Source organism: Fulmarus glacialis, unplaced genomic scaffold (assembly GCF_000690835.1).
Source record: "Fulmarus glacialis isolate BGI_N327 unplaced genomic scaffold, ASM69083v1 scaffold14394, whole genome shotgun sequence".
Classification (NCBI taxonomy): domain Eukaryota; kingdom Metazoa; phylum Chordata; class Aves; order Procellariiformes; family Procellariidae; genus Fulmarus; species Fulmarus glacialis.
Genome location: NW_009207492.1, coordinates 1 through 12,615, shown reverse-complemented (window position 1 = coordinate 12,615; position 12,615 = coordinate 1). Strand labels below are relative to the sequence as shown.

Genomic DNA, 12,615 nt, shown 5'->3' with positions numbered 1-12,615 from the left:
TTCTAAAGTGCAACTGACTGACTTATTCTGTACAAGGAAATGAAAAAAAAAAAATCTTCCCAGGTTTCCTGTTTGAGAGAAATTTTTTGTTTGGTTTAGAAGAGTAACACTTAATTAAAGCATAAGTCAGTGCAGTACCTATGTTAGAAACCATGCTGACACCTGTAAATGTGCTGCCCGCCCCTCCTGTTGCATTCCAATGTGCTTTAAGTTTAAAGAAAGATGGGCACTTTTTTGTTTTTCTTTTAACTGCCAATAATACGACAACGGGACTTCTCCATGACAGTAGGACTAGAAACTTACTTGTAAGTGCCGCAAACTGGCTGAGTCCACAGCGAATGTGAGCAACACGGATGTCCGGATTGAAGTCTGACCAGCCAAAAAGGCTGGGTGGGATCATCTCTGGCACTGCTGTCTCTATTAGGTTTGGTCCTTTCCCAAGAATTCCATATCCCCAGACAAAAACATTTCCTTCTTCTGTATTACAATAAGAACACATTCTGTAAGAAAGTCTGTGCTTGTGCTTGAAATTCATGCCATGACCAAGAGTTAATCAGATCCAAAGGGATATTTTGCTTTCTCCCAGAGCAGTCTAGCACCTTTTGATTACTTAAATGTAACAAACAATGCATACCCATTCAAATGCCTTAATTTTTTCCTAAGCTGTGCAAGCAGATCAGTCTTCACAGGCAAAACTTTCATGGGGAAAAAATGCCAACACAGCGTGGGCTGGATAAAATACTTCAGCTTACTGACTGATGGGACAGAGGCTGAATGTTTTATTATCTTTGCTTTTTCCTTTGAGGCATGGCCAAACCAGTGGTAGCCTGGTCGCTCTGTTTGGCATTCTGCCTTAAGCTGGGTGCCTGGGAAAGGCAGCACTTGGGCAGCATAAGACAGAGTAAGTTGCTGTGTCTGCTAGCTCTGCTCCCTTCATGCTAGAAGCTCAAATGTCTTGTCATCACAGCAACTGCACTATATATATGAACGTCTTCTTTGAGATGATCCTTCATAAAAATAGTGCAATCCTTTCCCTCACTCCTTTATTCCGTGACTTTCAAGTTGTGCTCCCCTGGCCACTGGCAATCCAAAGCAGCATTCACCAAGAAGCCTGCTGTAGAGTTTCGTTGTTCCCAGAACCCTCTAATTTCCAGGCTAGTTTATCAAGATTTATTTACATGTCAGATTTGTATCGAGTCTGAAGGCCTCTTCTTTCTCTCAAGCGTTACCTTACTTCCTCCTTGTATCCATTTTCATTACAGGCCACACATGGCCCGTATGATAACAAACAAGGGATCAGAACAGCAAGCAGTGACCACGCTCTTGTTATAGTTTGCGTAAGCGCTAACAACAGCACACACTGGAAGCAATGCTCTGCAGCTACTGAAAATAACTCCCCTAGTACATTCTTAAATCACACGTTTCTCAGTCTCCCAGCTTTCCTCGTACCAGACAGTACCTCCCTGTTTCCAGTGAACAAGATGCTTGCTCCATTATGTTACAATCCACCTACTGCATGGCCTTGCACTAAAGAGGATGATTGTAAAAGTGAACTCACCCGTTAGCACAATATTGCCAGTCCCTCCACATGCAGCCTCCTTTATCTTCCCAATCTTGAATGGTAAATGTCTAGGAACATTTACCTGTATGAGGTTGCAAGAGAGTCGTTAGAGACAAGGTAATAAAATGCAAACTAGACACCCATTTTTAACTTGTTCTCTAGTTCTGGTTAGAGCTTACATACACTGAATTCCTGACACAGACAACCTTTATTGCCTGAATAATGGAATGAATGCAAATCCCAAGATTAAAAAAACTACATGAAATTCATTAAGTGTGGACAAAGTGGAAAAAGTTACCCACTGGAAAGCTTACATGCATGGCAACAAAGCTGGGAATGCTTAATGTCTGCTTATATCCCTGGCTCTGTAAGTCAGACACAATGGGAAACTCAATAGGCGAGCACATTTGCAAGTTTTCACAATGGACAAGATCACTAAAATTTGGTCTGTGGTGGCATTTTTGAACATACTAAGGAAAAAATCACTCAAAGAAAGTCACTCTTATTTGGTATAGTTCAATACAACAGAAACCTACACGCCTTGACACATGTGAACAGTGACTTCTGATTTCACAGATAATATCCAGCTCTGCTATTCCACAGTTTGGACTTTATCTATATTGTACCTAAAACTCCCGCTTTGGCAAACATGCCATTCATCCATTTCAGACCCCTCTGACCTCCATCGAGCACCCAGACGGGAAACTATTACACTACTTAACCTGGTCATTGTCTTCAGGCCTTATGGGTCTCACACATTAGCCCTACATTAAGGATACATCAGGAGAGGCATGGGAAACAAAGGTACATATTTTACTAAAGCCATACTAATGCAACTGTCTGCTCTTAGCCTTCTGCCAAGAATAGCTTGAGTATTAATTAATTCCCTGACTCCATCTCCCACACTAACTGTTAAGAGGAGACCATCTGCCTAATTACCTCAGTACTACAATGCGTGGTGTCAAGTCAGCACTATATTTTTGCCCCAAAAAACTTTTATCTGTGAGAAACTGGGATTTGTTAAGGACTCAGCTATAAACCTACTAAGGTTGTTCATGAAAAATTCACCAACATATGGGTTGATTGAAGGGACTTCCAGGGGTCATCTGGAGCAGCACCATGCTCAAAGCAGGACCACTCGAAATTCTAGATTAGCCAGCCAAAGGACTAATTCCTATCCTGAAACCAGCACCAGCACTCGAGCTGGATCTCAATTTGGTGCGAAGTCCATGGGATGGGGAAAGGAGAGCACAGGCTGTACTCTTCCTTTATAAGACTAACAAACTGAGGTGAGGTCACACAAGCCTTTGCCTATCAATAGCTGGGAAACATACTGCCCTAAAGCTATATAACCATTTCAAGCAGATTGGTTTTGTAAGCATAGGTAAAACCAGCCTGCTAGTGGTGTTATATTGATTTATACTGCTGTCAAAAGAACCCAGAGCAGGGAGAAGTGTGTAATTTTTAACCGTGCGCAGCAGCTGAACTTAAACATGTAAAAACATGCCCCCAGGCCAACTGACCTGTGTGGTTTCTGTGACAGATGCCAACTGCAAATATTCTGAATTTCCCCAACCAAAGACATCTCCTTCATCTGAAACAGCCAGACAACAGTCCCCATAGGAAGAGACCTGGATAATGTTTACTCCAGCAATGTCACCACATAGCTTAGTAGGAACACTGGTGATGTTGTAGTGTCCAAGACCTGAAAGGAAAGAAGTAGACAGATGATGAAGAATTTTTTTCCAGACATACTTTTAACGCCTACATAGGACCATTTTGTCATGTTATAACTCAATCACACTCCCTCCAAAAGAAATCTTTCTGTCCGTATCTCTTAACTACCAGCTTCAATGGACAAGCAGCCACAAACACCAGTTCTACTAGCCAAAGCTACCTCTCTAGAGTACAAAACAACTTTGTACAATCACACCTGGCAAACAGTCTAGGCCCTCATCTCTCTTGTCTGCATGGACCAAAGGGTTTGAGAGAGCAGTAACCAAACTAGGCAGATATCCCGACAGAGGTGAAGTTTCACAAACAAGCTGCATCCTGTCTTCTGCAAGGAGAGCCATGAGCGACAGCACACTGCGATCAGTTGAGACAACAGCAGGTGAAGCAGCAAAAGAGGCTGGGAAGGAAACACATTACATGACAAAGAGCTGCCTGGACAAGAGGCCAGAATGTAGATGACAAACAAGATGAGCTACAGTATGTCTGCACAAGAGAACCAAGGGCAGAACCCAGCTTCAGGAGCCACAAGACTAAGCAGTAGGAAGGACTGGAAGTCCTCTGACAGCAGGAGCCACCAGGACAAGGGCCTGGCCAAAGATGGCATGCTAAGACAGCAGTAGCTGCCAAAGTTCAAAAGGAGCAAGAAGCAAAACAGACCCTGAAATGAGAATCGGGAAGCAAAGCCTGCACAGAACTGGGGAGCTAATCTTCCCATGCCACTTCCACATCCCCTCACAAGCTTCAAACAGCAGACACATTCTCCTCCGATTGCATGCTTGGATTGCCAGCGTGGCATCCGAGAGCTCCTCTAAAAATGAACTGTTTTTTCTCAGTTTGGTTGCACAAGAGTATTGAGAACATCTGCACACAGCTGGAAATATACGAGCCCCTTTCTGCCCACACATGCAAGACAAATATACATCACAAGCTCTGAATTAGGACAGCTTTCTACATTCATCAATTCACTGAAATGCAAGCTGAGCTGAGCTCCTACCTGTTTGTCCATCAGCCCCCCATCCACAGGCGTAGACCGCACCTTTCTTGGTTCTAAACAGACTGTGGTCCTGCCCGCACACAACCTGCACGCAAACAAAAAGTCACGAGCTGGTCAGGAAAGGTCAAGTGTTCAGAATTGATTTAATGAAGCATTACTGGCAGACAAATTGAGCAATCAACCTCTACAATGCCCATCAGCTCAGATTTTGCCCTTTCTCTCCAGATCAAATGGCTCAACATTGAGGGAAGGCTAAGAACAGCACGATACAGCAGAATTTTCTTTGTGGGAAGTGATGTTGCAGTTGATTTGTTCTGAGATCCAAAACAAGGGCTAGTTAACAGAAAGCTCGATTCAGCAGTGCAACACAATAAAACAGCAAAGAGTAAATAAGAGATCTCCCTTCCCAGAGTGCTATCACATGGCGCTCAATGCCAGCTACAAACTGCTATTGATTCCTTGCCATGTAAGCGCTCTAGGAACACATCTGTTCTCAAACTGACATTTATGTTGAACTAGCAATCATGTCTGCCACAGGCTTGGCATGAATTAAAGCCAAGATCTTTATTCAAAAGCAGACATTAAAAATTAGCCAGAAATTAAAGGAATTTAATCCACAAGTTAGAGATTGACTACCAAGAATATTAAGCACATAACTGCTGTCAAAGTACAAACAAGTACCAATTATTCAACCCCCTTGGGAAAAAAAAAATCATGAAAAATCCAAACCGAAGTCTACAAGCCTAATTCAAAACATCGTCAGGATGTACCACAGTGCACACTCATCATGCGGACCTAAATAAATGACCCTTGCTTTCTAGGATGCCGCATGGAACAGGAGCAACGTCTGCCCACAGAGTACTGCTACAGAGGCATAGACATACTAGCAAACTGCTCCTGTGCCTGGAAATACTGCAGCCGTGTGCAGGCATTTATGCTGCTCTGCAGTCCCTTGCTCTCCTAGAGACCTGCCCTAGGGAAATGCTGGCTAGTCTAAGTGGACGGTCTCACAGCTCACTTTTGAAATGGGGAAGAGAAAATTCAAAATAAAACAGTTCAATCGATATAAAAGCGCCAAAGGGGAACAAGAGCAAGGAATTGGGACACCAAAAGATGAGGCATCAGAACAACTTCCCTGCCATGCAGGTGTTACCTAGAAGACAAGCAAGCAAACACTGCACTGGCATTCCCATCAAATTCTTCAGTAAGTTCAGACCCTTCATTGCCAGTTGCAACTGCCCTGCAGAGGCACGGAGCAAAATGCCGCCTTGTGCTTTTTATAAGCAACCATAGAGTAGATCGCCTCATCATTTCAAAGAGCTTCAATTGAATGATTTGCATACTGATATTTTTCTTTACAGAATCACAGACTGGTTAAGGTTGGAAGGAACCTGTGAAAGTCATCTGGCCCAACCCCCCTGCTCAAGCAGGGCCACCTACAACCAGTTGTCAAGGACCGTGTCCAGAGGGCTTTTTAATATCTCCAAGCAGGGAGACTCCACAACCTCTCTGGGCAACCTGCTCAGTCACAGTAAAGAAGTGTTTTCTGATGTTCAGAGGGAACCTCCTGTGTTTGTGCCCACTGCCTCCTGTCCTGTCACTGGGCACCACTGAAAAGAGCCTGGCTCTGTCCTCTTTGCACCCTCCCTTCAGGTATTTATATACATTGCTAAAGACACACTCCCCCAAGCCTTCTCTTTTCCAGGCTGAACAGTCCCAGCTCTCTCAGCACTTCCTCATAGGAGAGATGCTCCAGTCCCTTCATCACCTCAATGGCCCTTCGTTGGACTCTCTCCAGTATGTCCATGTCTCTCTTGTACTGGGGAGCCCAGAAATGGACATAATACTCCGAGCGTGGCCTCACCAGTGCTGAGTAGAAGGGAAGGACCACCTCCCTTGACCTGCTGGCAACCCTCCTCCTAATGCAGCCCAGGATGCCATTTGCCTTCTCCACAGCAAAGGCACGCTGCTGGCTCATGGTCAACCTGGTGTCCACCAGGACCCCCAGGGCCTTTTCTGCAGAGCTGCTTCCCAACCGGTCAGCCCCCAGCATATAGCGGTGTCTGGGGCTGTTCCTCCCCAGGTGCAGGACTTTGCCCTTCCCCTTGTTGAACTTCATGAGGTTCCTGTCAGCCCATTTCTCCAGCCTGTTGAGGTGCCTCTGGATGGCAGCACCACCCTCTGCTGTATCAGCCACTCCTCCCAGTTCTGTGTCACCTGCAAACTCGCTGAGGGTACACCCTGCCCCGTCATACAGATCATTAGTGAAAATGTTAAACAGGATTGGACCCAATATTGGGATACACCACTAGTGACTGGCATTCAACTAGTCTTTGCGCCACTGATTACCACCCTCTGAGCTCAGCTGTTCAGCCAGTTTTCAATCCACCTTCAAAATTCAGTTCAGAAGATCCTCTTACCTGGACAACTCTGCTGTCAAACTCCTTCAGCTGATGAATTAGATGGCTTTCACTGGACACCATCAAACAACCACCGAGAAGAGAAAAGGCAACACAGAGGATTTCAGAGGACTGCAACTGAAAAATGTGAAGGTAAACCTGCCTTTACTGAAAGCCACTTTGCTATTACAAGAAGAGAGATTCTTTCACGTTCTCTTACATATTCAAAGAGCGTAGTTCGACTGTAAAATGACTGCACAAAGAAGGAAGGTAATTTTGCATCCTCTTATTTAAGAAGTTAAGAACTGTCACTTTTTAAATATAATCCCTCATGGGAACTGGGAGTGGGAGCAATCCTCAAACGCATTCCCTAGTCTGGAATGAGCACAGACACTAGATAATACTGCAATACCTACATAAACACTACACTTAAGTAGAGATTAACCAGATTTAAATCCCAGGGCACAAATAATGTAGTGTTAACATCCATTTCATTCTTTCACAAAAACAGGAATTATGAACAACCCAATGACAAACTTCCAGCATCAAGGTGAAAAAACGCTAGCTAAATTACAGCTATTTTCTTAAACTCTACAGGCCAAGTCTTATGGATCACAGAGAGCGTAATCAGCAAGATCTCTTCTAGGCCCTGCCAGGGAATTAGTAATTTTCAACATATTCCCACTATCCACTTACATCATATCCACTTACATCTCTATGATGTGCTTTGGTGTGGCCCACAAAAACCCTGTAAAGCAAAAGCACTACGGATTCAAAGGCAGTTATAGCAAAAAGAGATTCAACAGAAGGATGCCTCTTTCACCATTAAATGGTATTTCTAACACCCTCAGAAATAGCACTTGCACTCTGAGAGGCTAAAGGGAGAAAGATTGACTACTAACACCAATCACCTCAAGCAATTTATGAAGGTTGGGTTTTCTCACTATGCCCTACGAAAACTGCCACATGCTGACATCTTTCTGTCTTTTGTGAATGTGGTTAGAAGAGTGCTCGTGCCCAGCCTGGGTTTAAAGCCAGGCCATTTATATGATGCCTGCAGCATAAAAGCCTGTTCTCAGACTCCTTAATCTTAAATAGCATCCTTATACTAGCAGATTTTTCCCACCTCCAGGCTTTTCTGTAGCGTTGTCTTCATGCAATTACGTTTTTAACATTAAGGAAGTTCAGGATCTTTCGATTCTCACCTGTAAGTTTCATCTTCAACAACCTTCCGGCCACACTGTCCATAAGAATTGTTCCCCATGGTGAAAACTGAAAAACAATGATAAAAGGCACTAGTTTTATTACTGTCCAATTCCCTGAAAGCCTCTTTTCAGGTACACAAAATATTTTTATGTGGTCCTCTGTATGAAAGGTGGAACACGGTACTGTAAAAATTGGCATAAGCTTTCTTCAAACCAAGTCCACTTAAATTCAAGTGACTGAATCCATTTTCGTCAACAGTATCCCGGCAATATTGTTGCAGGCACAGTAGCGGTACCTGGAGCCCATTGGCTGTTTTTCAGTAATTGCCTAGTTCATCCTGCCGTTGCCAAGGAGACTCAGAAATAGATCAGTGCTCCCACAGGAGCGTTAAATCAACCAACCAACCAGCTCACCCACTGATAAGCAGCACTGGATCGCTCAGCACAGCACTGAAGCCACTGCACCAGAGAATTCCCAGAGACGTGGAGAGCCAATTCACACACAGGATCTTCTGTATAAAGGCCTATTAATCGCTTTTATAAACGTAGCACTCTGGGGCTTCAAGGGGAAAGTAACACTGGAGTATTGGCATAGCCATCCAAAACTGCATTCAAAAACACATCTGACTGAACAAGACAAATAGGCTACACTTAAATGAGGCCTGGGGCTAGATAAACAAAACATATTTTGCAATACTTGTAGCAAAAAAGCTTCCAACACATTTACAGCTTGAGCCAAGCAGAGCTCAACACATGGTTATCAGCTCAGGGCTCTCCCTCCCGGTAGCAACCCCACAAAGGCCAACAGCTACCTGCATCACATTTACAGTGCAGACAGTGCATTCGGGGTCTAGTTCTGAAGGACAGAAGACAATCTTTTCCAGAGCTTTTAATGAAAGCATAGTCAGGCAGCCCTTGTCACCAGCACAAGTGATACTATACCTCCTTCACTATCTGTCAGGATCAGGGAATGGGCTCTCCCACAGGACACCTGCAAGACTCGAGTTTGCTGCGGCTTCTCCAATGGTAATGGAATTGGAGATGGTTCCAAGACATATTCATAGCCCTTAGCTTAAGGAAGAGAGAGAAATTTAAAAAGTCAGTAGCTTCCACAAAGCAAATTCATCATATATTCACTGATCCTGTTGTACATACACACACTTGCTTCTATTTTGTTACAAAAGCGGATGTATCTTAGAAAGCCAAGATACTAACAAAAGTAAAAGGTTGACTAGAATTCATCGGGGCGGGGAAGAAGTTAAAAGCCATAGGGATGGCTGAAGCCAATAATCACTGCCTAATCAAAAATCCACCATACCTAGAAGCTGAATGTTATTAAGGCTTCAGGTGGCTAGAACTGAGAAACCGAGGCTTTCAGCCTTATGTTCAACCACTTTGGTGAATAAGGCTGGATTACTAGAGCGCTTAACACCAAGCACAAACTAAGTACTCTGTGCCACTGGGGATATTGCAAACAAGGTACAATAGCAGTAATAGCAAAAAGACAGCACGAAAGGTGAACAAAAAAAATCTTAGGGCTTCATATTTAAAGAACAGTAGATTAAAGGCCTTTTCAGAAAAAAGGAATGCAAGAAACACTAGCTAGCATGGCTCCATAGGGGATAAGAGATCTAAGGTTTATGAAAGAAAATGACAGGCTTTACTAGAAAGAGAAGATTTAGTAACTTGAAGAATATGTAATCAGTTATGGTCAATTGGGAAGAAAAAAAAAAGAACGAACAGCAAAACATAAATCAGTACTAGGGAAAAGGTTAAGGGGAGACAAAAAGCTTTGATATCAAAGAAAGCCACTGTAACAAGTGAAATCAAATCTCAAAGGACCCAAAGCAGTATTCTGCTCACATGTAGCAGTGCTTTAACTAGTTCTCACTGCCTTCAATTAAAAAAACCAGAAAATCTACACATACCCTTTTACAGTAAGACACTACTTGATGCGAGGACAGGCATCACACCTGGCTGTTTGCAAATGGCGGGAGCCTGCCTTGCAACATAGCAGGAACTGAAAGACAGCGAGGTTGTATCTGTCTAAAGAGATGTGGAAGTCACAAAGCAAAAAACCTTGTCCTCCCTCTCTCTGTTCCTTCCAGCAGAGTCACAAGCTACTGGGATCTGTGGTAATGAACTCAGTATCATCACTGATATCTGAGGGATTTTAGGGAGAAGAGACAACGAGGTGGCTAAGGCAGGGGAGAGTGAGAGCAAAATATTAGTAGTTTAGCTTAGAAACAGCTCACGTTAGAACATGAAACACAACCATCTAAAAGTCAGAAGGTTGCAAATTCCCCTGGAAACAAATCATCTACGGGGACACAGTGTTAGAACTAGCAGGTACCAAAGTAAGTTTGTAAAACTGAGTAACAAGCAGCATATCCAACAGGAAGCTTGTCTGTGGGAAGTTAAACATGGAGCAGCAGCAAACCCACTGATCTGCACACCACTTTCAACAGATCCTAAGGACACTGAACACTCCCTTACTTAGAAGGGCTTGAACCGCATAACCTATTTACGGATTCTCTGGCAAAAATAATCTGTAGGTCAGATGAAAAACAAGAAAATGACAGGACACTCCTGAGACATCAACAGTTACAGAACTAAGACAGAGTAAGAGCTGAAACCTTTAAAAGTAGAAGTGATTGGAGGCTTCTGCGGTCCCTTCATTTTGCAGCTGCTGTTTAAGCACACACACTTGCTGCATGCACACACTCTTGGAAATCTATACAGTATGCTAGCAGCAATGCACAGCAGCAGCACCACTGCAAACTTCAGCATTCTGCACAGTAGCAGCAATTTTCTTTTCCTTCTCCACAAAGTTTAATCTTTTGCCCATATCAGATGCACCATACCTTAATGGATTATGCTCTTATACACTATAAAGAGGAAAAACTGCTTTTAACATGGAAGAATGTTTTCAAACAGTTAGAGACACCAATTCTATAAGGGAATTAAGTTTGTGTTTTTCGTATCTGTCTTAGGTGGAAGGCTGCAATGCTCTGCACAGAAATCATCATCTTAAATGCATTTGAGAGCCTGGTATAAGACAGAATGACTGAATAACATGTTCTTCCTTCAAAATACAAGTTGGTATTAAAATAAAAACCCCTACAGCTTCATACAAAATTCCACTGACTGTACAAAAAGATCTCTGTGGGAAAGGAAATTAGTTTATAGATGTAAAGGCAACAGAAGTGAGCAAATCATCTTGCCAAAACCGTTTTATGAACTAGTACACTACATTGTCTACTATCAAACCATAGAGATTCAAAGCAACACCTTAACCAACACACACACACTTCTGCAGAATAAATAGTTACTCAGACTTTAGTTACATCCAGGCACTGCACAGAACAAACGCATACCTTGATCAGTTACAAACTACCCAAAACCATAGCTTTTTTTTTTTAAAAAAAAAAAGCATAGCCCTGCAATCTGCATCAAAGCCTTCTGGACATTTTTTATGCCTTTTTTATGCCTTCTTTTTATGCCTTTAACCCAAAGTCTCCCACATCACATCTATCCTGTAATGCCGCCCTGTAAGCCCTTACACCACCTCAATCCTTACTTCGATCTCTTCTGCTTCTCTGAAATCCAAGCTGGGAATCCTTGTTCAGCCCCATGCCCCACACTTTAGTGATGTCCGTGGTGTTAGAGGACAGCAGCGTGAATCCATAACCGCAGGCAGCAGAGGATATCTTTGAAGACAAAGGAAACCCACACCATTCAGTTATAAGCTATGGATTAGAAAAAACAAGTTCCACCCCACGCTATTTGTTCATCAGCATTCCTCCTTTACTAGCCCATATCCAAATACAGCCCAAATTCATGGTACATATTGTCTTTGCAAAAATGATCAGAAACACTCTTCAGTGATAAGCACAATGGTGTAAACTCAAATCCAACATTACTGCCCTAGAATTTTGGTTTTGTGTGTGTGCGTCTTTATTTTTGCCTTATTTTGGACCCATTCAAACACAACAGGAAGACCTATTTGCTGACCTGCAGCAGCTGTAGATTAAAAAAAATCCAAAAAAACACAAAGAGGTGTTAAGAGAATAACATCCCCCTGCTTTACTTCTTTTGCCAAAAAAAGCCCAGTATAACAGCTCTGACCTTCTTTGAACTGGACAGCAGAGCATGTTTGAAACATGTATCAAAAGAATAACATGATTTTCAACACAAGCTTCCAATTTTGTCAAGGTGAAAGTAGCCACGAAAGCCACTGAAAACGAGGCCCTATTTCTCTGATGAATGTTGTTCATTGCTCTTTTATGGCTCTGACAAAAGAATATAGATATGTACCTTCCAAACTGTATGCTACTGTAGTTATACCAAAAATCACCCTGAAGAATACCACCATATGAATAAAAAAAAAAGAACCACGGCAAAGTCTTTAAATCAGATTCGTTAACGCCCTTCAAAGGTGAGAGAAGAAATCCCAAGATTAACTGGCATGGACAGAGGAGGGTCCCCGGTGTTTGAGAAGCAACGTTAACGCTACCCTGTCGGGATAAAACCGCCGCCACCCCCGGGCCCACCTTCTCCTCCGTTTCCAGCCGGTAGGGCGTGGGTTGGATCCGCCGCGGCTTCTTCCAGCCCACGTCCGGCTTCACGAAGCTGGGGACGCCCAGGGCGCCCGAGTAGCAGAAGCCCCACACGAAGACGCGGTCTTTCCGCTTGGCCGCCTTCCCCACGTACTGGAAGACC

At 43.3% G+C, this 12,615-nt stretch overlaps 1 protein-coding gene across 1 annotated transcript in view; it reads right to left on the bottom strand.

Annotated features, from left to right (window-relative positions):
• The window catches only part of WBSCR16 (Williams-Beuren syndrome chromosome region 16), a gene marked incomplete at its 5' end in the record, with an annotated part of 15,964 nt that extends 3,353 nt beyond the window's left edge, over nucleotides 1-12,611 (bottom strand). Inside the window, 9 exons of the mRNA XM_009576139.1 lie at nucleotides 304-477; nucleotides 1,559-1,643; nucleotides 3,085-3,266; nucleotides 4,290-4,374; nucleotides 6,710-6,761; nucleotides 7,894-7,960; nucleotides 8,836-8,964; nucleotides 11,474-11,603; nucleotides 12,447-12,611. Coding sequence (XP_009574434.1) covers nucleotides 304-477; nucleotides 1,559-1,643; nucleotides 3,085-3,266; nucleotides 4,290-4,374; nucleotides 6,710-6,761; nucleotides 7,894-7,960; nucleotides 8,836-8,964; nucleotides 11,474-11,603; nucleotides 12,447-12,611 — 1,069 coding nt within the window. The remainder of the gene's footprint in view (nucleotides 1-303; nucleotides 478-1,558; nucleotides 1,644-3,084; nucleotides 3,267-4,289; nucleotides 4,375-6,709; nucleotides 6,762-7,893; nucleotides 7,961-8,835; nucleotides 8,965-11,473; nucleotides 11,604-12,446) is intronic.
• Nucleotides 12,612-12,615: the final 4 nt, after the last annotated feature.